Here is a 9,431-nt window from a genome sequence, read left to right as displayed (position 1 = left end):
GGCACCGCCACTTTTAATACAAAATGATAATAAACATAGTTTATTATAATTCTGTACTAAAGGGTTTAAAGAAGCTGCTGCTGCTGGCGGGCAGGCAACACTCCTCCGCCCTAGAGGTGGAGCCGCCCCTGGTAAATACTTGATAAACTCTCTGCAAACTTCAAAAAGCCTATTTTATTAACATGCATGAGCTTTTTGCCTTACTAACAGCAGATTATGTCACTGCATTGAGAGTCAGTTAGGCATTTATTCGAAGTGATAGTTTTCAAACATTATCTTGGAAACATTCATGCCACCGCCATTCTGAAAACAATGTCATTAGTGAACCAAGAGGTGAGTCATTTGTCAGTTGCAACTTGTGTGTAGCCTTGATTGTTATATAATTGGAACAATGTTATAGTTTATTAAATAAAACACAAGAGAAGGTTTTGTATACCATACATCATGAACTCATGTATTTCAAGGGGCTCTCGTGTAGTAATGAAGAAAAAGGAGGCAAACTGAAATTAACCGATTGCCTAAGATCACACAGTTTGGTCAAATGGGGAAGCCAGGGCTGATGCCAGGTTTTCTGGTTTCACATTTTGCAATTCAGCCACCAGATGTGTATCTCTCCCCTCTCACGTTTCACATTAGAAGTTAATGCTTTAAGTCTTGGTGCATGAGAATAGAGCGTCAGGGGTAGACAGAAGTCACATCAAGGCTCGGTTTGTTGTCCACACCACGCATCTGCTTCACTTCCCCCTACGCCCACCTTTCATCACCCCGACTTTAACCTTGCTGGCATCGGTGCGGCACTCGGGCATGCCACAGACAGTATTTTGTGGCCCCTGGGGAAATGTTTGTGAGTACCCATGTTCTGCAGGATAGTTCTGTTTCAGCCTCATCCCTCTGGGGGGGTTCAGATCACCAGAAGAAAACAACCACTGTACCCTTGACATGTGCAAAACAACTATAACACCTGGAGGAGACAAGCACTCCAGTCTTCACCCACACAAAATCACTATAATACCAGGAAGATGTTTCCAGCCCAGCCTCACCCATGTGGGCCACCAGATCACCTGAAGAATACAACCAGCCCACACTTCACAACTTAAGACAACTGCTTTACCTGGAGGAAAAAACAATCAAGCCTTCAATCATATAACATAATTATAACATATGAAGGTGTTTCCAATCCAGACTCATCTAATGGGGCCTCCAAATCACCTACAGGAACAACCATGTAACTGTTCACCCATGAGAAGGTACTATAAGTGGAGCAGAGCTAGCATATGTACCAGAGATAGGACCTGGGTAGGAGCCCCCACCCAATTAATGCATGTGGTTCAAAGTAAAAACTTTCATGGCACTCTTCCCCTTCTTGTGGTTTAAAAACAGATGCTCAAGGATTTGGTCGCATTAAAGATTCCTTTTATTTATTGACTAATAGTAGGTATCCACAGCCGACATGTGTTTCGCTCCTTGCAAATAAGCTGTGGAGCTTTCACAAAACAAAGGTTCAGTTTCTAAGCCTTGTCTGAAACTGGCAGCAAATGTTGTATCTGTCCCCTAAAAGTAGGCGTGCATGTAAGTGCAGTCTAAGAGGTGTGAAAACTTCTTGTGTAGGAGACAACCGCATTGCCTGCAGGAAACAAGCTCTCAAGTCTTAATCTATATAAAATGTAATACCTGTAGGATAGTTCCACTCCAGCGTCATCAACCTGATGTCATCTCATTTTTCCTTTTTCCTTTTCTGACTGATAAATATAGACAGAAACTATCTGTTTTTCTGTCTGTTTTTATTTTTAAATATGGATAAAAAACAGAAGTTAGGTTGATTTTTTGGGTGATTTTAAATCCTGTCAGTTGTGACTGCCTGGCCAATAGTAGTGCAGAATTACAGGTAAAGGAGTCAAAAAAGCGAGGAAATTTCCTAATGGGGTTTAAACACCTGTAGATGCACTTGTTTTCACACCAGTGTATTTCTTTATCATGTATGGGTAGTCATGTCATTGAAACTGGTCAGGAGTTTGTGTCTGAGTGCACATTTATGGGTTAAATAAATGTAGAAAAATACTAGTTTCCGCTTATTTTTTTCACAAAACACAAACTAAACATAGATGAATACAGATATATATATATATATATTTTTTTTAATGGATAAATACAGATGGAAATGTAAAAAAAAAAGAAATACCATGAAACCAGGAGCCCTAGATATAAGCAGCGCCCCCTATATTAATGTTTGTAAACAGCCACTCAAGCCTTACACCATACAAAAATCACTATAATTGTTATGGGTTATTAACTAAGAATTACACAAGTTTACGCTTGAGTTTACGCAAGAAGATTTATTCTGCGTTTAGTGTTATTTCTTAGCTCAAAAATACCCCCTAGCGTCCAAATTGCATGCAAGGATGTATTTCAACTAAGAAATAGCGCTAAATACAGCATAACGTGAATAGTGAGCGCGAGCCGCTGCTCTCACTCACTATCTGTGCTCTTGGGGTAGGATTTCCTCCAACCCACTACTGGGATATGCTGCTATTCGATTAGCGCAAATCACACCCCCGAATCCATTTTTTTTTTTTTTTAAACAGCTCTAAATGCATCAGAACATGAGTAGTGAGGGGTGCTTCAAGGCCGCTCACTAAATGTGCTCCCGCAGAGGGATCCCCCCCACCACCAAATTATTCTCAATTACGCGAAGAGGAGTAACTGCATAATTACCACTGGTATAGGGCATGTGAAATAGCTCAGTGGAATAATGCATTTATTGGGGGGATCTTTTTGTAAGCTGAAGTGTCCGACTCTTGGCGGTCATCTCAAGGAAGGGATTCATCCTTCCGATGTCGTAACGTAAGTATCTGTGAGTTGGGTAGTAATTAGCATCTGTCATAAGCGCCTAGATCATACTGTGCGCTGCCGCTCACTGGTAATCAGTAGTCGGGCTCTAACTGTACATTAGTACACCAGGCCAACCGCTCAAGGGGTTATCACTTCGAGGTGGTGAAGGAAGGAGCTAGCGAGGTCAGAATCACTACGTGGGGTTTGTGGACATGCCACAAAGGACACATTCTGGAAAAACACACTGGACGGCCAAGCAGCTCAGAGTGTTTGCGCCTCGAAACCGAAGCAACACCTCGTTTTCCAAAATTGCAGGTTTTTCGACACTTCAGCTCCCCCCTCCACGGCATGAATTCCTCTTTTTACTGTTCCTTCTTCTTTTGTTGATCTGGGTTAGTTGTGTTTTTTTTCTTTGACTCGCTCGGTGCAAGACGGGGGAGGGAAGGGGCGGGGAGGCCGGTGCCGGCTGAAACAGAAAGAGGAAGCTGGCTCTTGGCGAATGGGCGCCTTTCCTCTGCGCGCCTGATGTCATGGCATGGGGAATTCTCTGCCGACACCCAGGAGCGCATCCTCATAAAAGCGACGGCCTCGGCCTGGACACCAAAAGCCCTGTGGGCTACAACAGGTACAGACATCAAGGGAAGCCAAGACGAGACCAAAGCGCAGCTTAACGCGCAACAAGAACAACTTAACGCGCAACAAGAACAACTTAACGCGCAACGAGAACAACTTAACACAACAGGAACACCTTAACGCGCAACGAGACGATAACTTAAAGGGCAAGGAGCCGATAAGAACTTCCCAAAGTGCCTTGAGGCGATAAGTCCAATTAGGAGCACTCTAGGGCACTTGGAGGGTTGTGGCAAGGCGACGAAAGTGTAAGCGAAGGACTTAACCGAGGTTGCTCCATCTTCAAACAAAAAGCACCTTGGAGTGATTGGCTTCGTCGTGCCGGTCGAAACGAGGTCCTCGTTCATTCATTCATCCACTGAGGACCACCCCGGGGCCATGAGCACCGAGAGCTTCCTCCTCGAGATGGAGAAGGGCCAGGTGGTGGTGGTCCGGGACGGAGCCCAGCGGCGCTGCGACCGGTGCTGGCGGTGGCTGGCTGGCGTGTCCTTCGCAGCGCTAGCTGGAGCCACCTTGATCTTGGCACTGCTTTTCTTCAATGTAATTCCCTCGCCGCACAGCTCCTCGAAGCATGTAAGTTATTTTTCGTGCTATTCAACTTAGCTTTACTCTAGGTCTTAATTCTAAAGAGAGTCGGGGCTATAATTGCTGAAAACCTTTATTTGTCGGGGTTGTTTGAAGGACTAGCGAGTTATGTGTTTGGCAATAATGAAAAGCACGTCTCAGGACTTAGGAGCGACGTAAACAGCGGACACAGAGTCCGTACTCAGCCGTGCAGGGCTCACTCGGCCTCAGATCTCCACCAAGCGCTTGTTAAACCTGCCCTGTCCCTGAGTCAGCCCAGGTAGCTCAGCCGCCCTCGGGCGCGGCAGGCCGGCAGCGCCCGGACTCAGCATCCCTGGAGTTTCCGGGCAGAGTCCGAGGCTGGAAAGTCCAGGTGGACAAGGAAGTGAACGTGCAAGCGCGCGCTTTGTACATAGCGCTTCGCAGCCTCTCCAAGTGTGTGGACTATGGCAGAGGGAGCATGGGGAAAGGGGGTGCGGCCAGAACTCCCCACTGTTAGTAATATTTACCTGTCTTTTAGTTTTATACTCTTCTTTCCTCCTGTCTCCCTCCAAACTTTCTCTTACTATAATCCACTCCCCCTTCTTCCATGCATCCCTCACGCTCTCACCCTTCTATCTTCCGTGTTTAATATATCACCCCTCATCTATTCTTCCTTAGGCCCCCCGTAATCATAAAACTCATGCCATGCTAAGTACACTAACTGGATGCCTGTTTGATATGTGACTGTATCTCCGACACCTGCTAAGTGACGTTTTCGTTTTGCTTTCCAGGAGGACCCGACACACGCTGACCCAGTCCCCGAGCAGTATATAAGTAAGTACTCGACTCACATGTAAACATCCCACACCCTCCGACCTAGACCAGTGGGTTTAGCGCCTGCTGCAAGGATCTGTTAGTCCGTGCAAGCCCTCGATTAAAATCCTATCGACAGGGGTTCGGGTGGGATGAGGTGCTCGGCCTTTCATCCTTCCCAGGGTCGATAAAAGATGTCCAATTGTCCGCCTCTCGCCCAGCTTACTCTGATGAAAACAGGGCCGCGATGGCTACTTTTCATCACTGTAAGGTAGATACGAGTACTTTATGCCTTCAGTTTCTCTGAGCGACACAACACGAGAAGGTCCCCATGTTTCCCACCTAGGGAGAGAACACACGGAGCTCCCGGCAGCCGCTCACCCCTTAGGACGATAACGTAATTAAGCGATGCCCCCCAATGAAAATACAATGCCGAGCTCCTGGAGGGTTTGCATCCCGCCGAGGGAACTCCTACAGAAAGGCCCTGTTAGCCTCTCATCCTTCTGAGGGAGATAACAGGAGGAGCCCCCGCCAGCCCTTCATCCTTCTAGGGAGATGACAGCATTTTATTCGTGTGAGGAAGAGACCACGAGGAGCTCAGACTTGCATCCCTCTGAGGCCTCCTGCCAGCCCTTCATCCTTCCCAGGGGGGTCACACGAGGAGCTCGCGCCATGCTTCTCAAGAAGCCCCAGGTAGCCTCTTTCTGTGCCAGTGAGACCCCTGATGTAGCCCATGTTCTTCTTGAGAGACACCTGCTTGTGAGGAGGATGGGGAGGGTCTCGGGACCCCGTAAGGTGTAAGTGGGTGCTGCATTGTGGGGGTTTCCGGTCTTAGTGTTCTGCTCTTGCCCTTTGCCACCTGTTTCTAACCTCTGACCCTTCTTCCTCCCTGCAGGTCACATCCCCCAGCAGCTCAAGTTACAGGCCATGGAGTCGCAGAAGCCTGCAGCTCACCTCATAGGTAAGAAGAGGCCCTCCCCGGCGTCTTTGCTCCTCTCCCTCTCTCTTTACCCCCACACATCTTTATGTTCTGTACCCAAATCTTCTGTCTTCACCTTCGTGTCTCTGCTCATCCATCCATCCACCCATCCATCCATCCATCCATCATCCATCCATCCATCGTTCTTCCCTTCTCTTTACTCATCTATCACCCAACAGTATGTGTCCCCCTGTCTACTCCACATTGCTTCCACTCCCGGTCTCTCTTTCGCCATCTTTCTTTTTCAAAGCATCTACCGCCCCTCATGTTTCCCATCCACCCCACTCTTGGCCCTTATTTCCTTCCACCCGTCAGGCTCTCTCCATCTGCTCACCGTGATTCCATCCATCTTTATGATGCACACATTCATCCATGCCTCTAAGCCACTTCCCATCCCTCTCACACACCTCTTTTCTTCTGTGTCTCTTCCTTCCATCCCCTTTCCTTCTTTTCTGCCCATCTCTTCTCCATCTCTCTGTCTGCCCATCATCTATCTCTTTGCTCATGGCCTCCCTTCTTCCTATTTCTCATCCTTTCAGCCCATCCCTTAGCCAGTCTCCAATCCTTCTCTATCCACCCTCTCTCTTCTCTTCTGTCATCTGATCGTTTTCTCTATCTTCAGTCTTCCTCTCTTTCCTTCCATCTGTCCAGTGTCCTATCTTTCTTTCCTCCCATTCATCTTTCTTCCACATTTGATTTCACCCGTCCCTCGTCCCATATCTCCTTCACTATCCTGTATCCGTCTCTACCATCTCCTCCCATCTCTTATCTGAACTACTTTTCTTTCAGTCTTCTCCTCCCATCTCTTTCCCTCCCTCATCTCTCTTTCCTTCTGTAGTTTCTCTACCAGTGCTCCTTCTTTGCTCCTCTCCACCCTCATCCTCCTTCCCTCCTCTCCATTTCTCCCCGCCTCTGGTCCTCCTGGTTTCCCAGACTCCTCTCTGTTCTGCTGCCAGTGATTGGCTCCTTTGGTCGCCTGTGCAGTAGAACCTGCTTTGGTCCCTCACCTTAACAGGCCTTGCTCCTTCCCTTGCAGCTGACTTCAACAACAAGAAGCTGGAGTGGATCTCAGACAAGGGCTACGCCTTCGTGGAGAATGGGATGAAGCTGGAAGACAACCACCTGGTCATCCCCTCCCGCGGCCTCTACTTTGTCTACACTCAAGTTGTCTACTATGGGGGCAAATGTCCACCCCGTGGCAGCCTCTACCTGTCGCACTCTGTCCACAAGCGCTCGGAGGCCTACCCCATCCAAATGCCTCTGCTGAGTGCCATCAAGTCAGCCTGCGAGGGCACCACCCACAATGGAAACCCCTGGTACGAGACCATCTACCAGGGAGGGGTCTTCAGCCTGGAGGAGGGTGATGTGCTCTCCACAGAAACCTCCCAGCCATCCCACCTGGACCCTAAGGGGGCACAGAACTACTTTGGGGCCATTGCAATGTAACGGAGAAAAGTGCGAGACGGGAAGGAGAACAGGTGAAAATAACAAAACAGCGAAAGAAAACAAACATTGTAAAAGAACAAACTTCGAAAAAAGAAACATTTAAAAACCATATTAAGAAAAAAAACAGTAAAAGAAAAACCAGGAAAAAAGAGGAAAAGAAAACTCCAAGAAAAAGAAACAGCAAAAGAACAAACTAAAAATAGAAAAACAGTACAAAGACCACCTTAAAAAAGATGCAAGAAAAGAGGAGCTAGGACTCTCATCGTTTATTTATATTTGAAGAATATTTTATTTATATTTAATATTTATTTATTAATTTATTTATATATGGTGATGTTATTTTTTTGTGACCAACAGAATTGTTTTATGTTTTTTGTCTCAAACTGCTGTTTTTTGGTATCAAATACTGCCTTCCATTGGCTCAAGTAAAGGCTGTTGGTTGATGGTGGCATCAGGCTGGCCTGGCGCGGTCCAACTCGAAGTTGCTAACAGCCTTTTCTGCAATCTGCGTTCAAGAAGCCAATATGGCAGTATGTATGCCCATCTCATGTGTATCACATTGGGTATATTGGGTGTTGGTAGGGGAGCAGTAAGAGACAATAACACAGTGTTATTAGCCTGCTTTGCCACTCCATGATATCAACACATGGAATGGGAGAGCAAACGTTATAGGTTATGTATATTACATGACAGGAGCCGTCAGTGGCTATTTTAAAACCACTCTACTAAGTCGAGTGACCTTTGGTGTGATGACCGGTCAAATATTTACATCCAATGGCAGAAACACTGTTCCACTACATCCAATGGACTGTATGCACTGAAAGTCTATTGCGTACTATCACATTTAGTTTACAATCAGTGATGGGATGCCTCTGGCGTGTGAGTTACACTGCTACAGGTAAATCACACGATCCCTCCCCTCACTACTTGCTAACATGTGATGTCACACTGCATACTGATGCTTACATTATCGTAGGCTGCTCTCAATGGGAACAAGAAGTTGGGATGAGATCTATCACACCACTGTGTCCCTATAATATTTATTAGGGCTTTCTATACATATATATGTGCAGTTTTAGGCACATCTCTGGCTACTGTTCTTGTGGTTACAGAGTATATCTGAAAGATATGGTTTTGCAACCTTATGAGTTACATTAACACAAGTTGTTTATATCAATCAACGTTAATTTATATTAATATCATGCATTTGAATTGCTGAAATATCTTTGGCACGTAGGAGGTTGTTTGTTTGATTTTCTTGTACGGAAATGTGAAAATATACTTGTGTGTCCGAATTGCAGTCATTGGTAGCTGTGCTACTCTGTGTATGTGGCCTGAGATGCCTTGAAACCTACGGAATAAATGTGAAATGAGACGATACACCAGCCTCTCAATGTGAGATTCATTCCTGGCACAGAAACAAGAGCGGGGAAGGGCTGGCAGCTGAAGCCAGTCCACATTATCAATTCCTGCTGAAGCACCACAGCCCCGTTACTCCCCATCACCTCCATAGCGCTCTTTCTACAGTCGCCCACATGTGCCTCAGGTCTTCCTGCACTCTGGTTTGGAACCCAACCACTTCCTTGTACCTCTCCACCCCTTAGAGTTAGTTCACGACCCTCTAAAACTGGACTAACAACCATATCTGGCATTTAGAGCTCCTGGGCAGGAGTCTCCTTGTGTCCTCCAGAAGTAACCCAGGAAGGTCTCCCGGAAGGGGTCTCCAGGGCTTTCCACAGCATTCCAGATGCGCCTTCTGTAATAGGTTCAAGATCAGTTCAGTTCTCTAAAACTGGGCACAATTCTGCAGGTGCAATGCTCCAAAGATGATCTTTTGAAAGAAACCAAATATTCCAGATGTGGCTTTCAGCACTGGACAGAGTTCTCCTGATCTTGACCCACACAGCTAGATGTGGCCTCCATAACTGTGTAGAAGGTTCTACGTTTATCTTACAGAACTGCACTGACTGCTCCAGGAGAGGCCTTCCAATTTGGACATAATACTCAAGAGGTGAGAGTCACATTTTTTGCAGAGTGTACGAGAACAGTACATAGTACACCCAACCTTGGCCTGATGACCCGTATTTGGCATCTAGGCCTTGGCAGAATATTGTACTACAAAGTTAACAGGCAGATTTGTCATTCAGTTGCATCGCCATTGTGCCACACGATGGGCGACGCAACTACT

General features: G+C 46.6%; 1 protein-coding gene across 1 annotated transcript; it reads left to right on the top strand.

The window, feature by feature from the left end:
* The first annotated feature begins 3,255 nt into the window (after positions 1–3,255).
* LOC138299128 (tumor necrosis factor-like) lies at positions 3,256–8,623 on the top strand. The gene is made up of 4 exons (XM_069237173.1): positions 3,256–4,032; positions 4,797–4,839; positions 5,714–5,779; positions 6,834–8,623. Exons 1-4 carry the CDS (start codon positions 3,838–3,840, stop codon positions 7,241–7,243), a joined length of 714 nt encoding a protein of 237 aa, XP_069093274.1. The 5' UTR covers positions 3,256–3,837; the 3' UTR covers positions 7,244–8,623.
* The last annotated feature ends 808 nt before the right edge of the window (positions 8,624–9,431 follow it).

Source organism: Pleurodeles waltl, chromosome 6 (assembly GCF_031143425.1).
Source record: "Pleurodeles waltl isolate 20211129_DDA chromosome 6, aPleWal1.hap1.20221129, whole genome shotgun sequence".
In the NCBI taxonomy this organism is placed as follows: Eukaryota; Metazoa; Chordata; class Amphibia; order Caudata; family Salamandridae; genus Pleurodeles; species Pleurodeles waltl.
This window is presented reverse-complemented; position numbering and strand designations above follow the sequence as displayed.

Excerpts from the sequence above, each read along its gene's own strand:
- LOC138299128 (XM_069237173.1), top strand. The coding sequence starts at position 3,838 with ATGAGCACCGAGAGCTTCCTCCTCGAGATGGAGAAGGGCCAGGTGGTG. Across the intron at positions 4,033-4,796 it reads CGCACAGCTCCTCGAAGCAT|GAGGACCCGACACACGCTGA; the intron begins GTAAGTTATTTT and ends TTTGCTTTCCAG. Across the intron at positions 4,840-5,713 it reads AGTCCCCGAGCAGTATATAA|GTCACATCCCCCAGCAGCTC; the intron begins GTAAGTACTCGA and ends TCCTCCCTGCAG.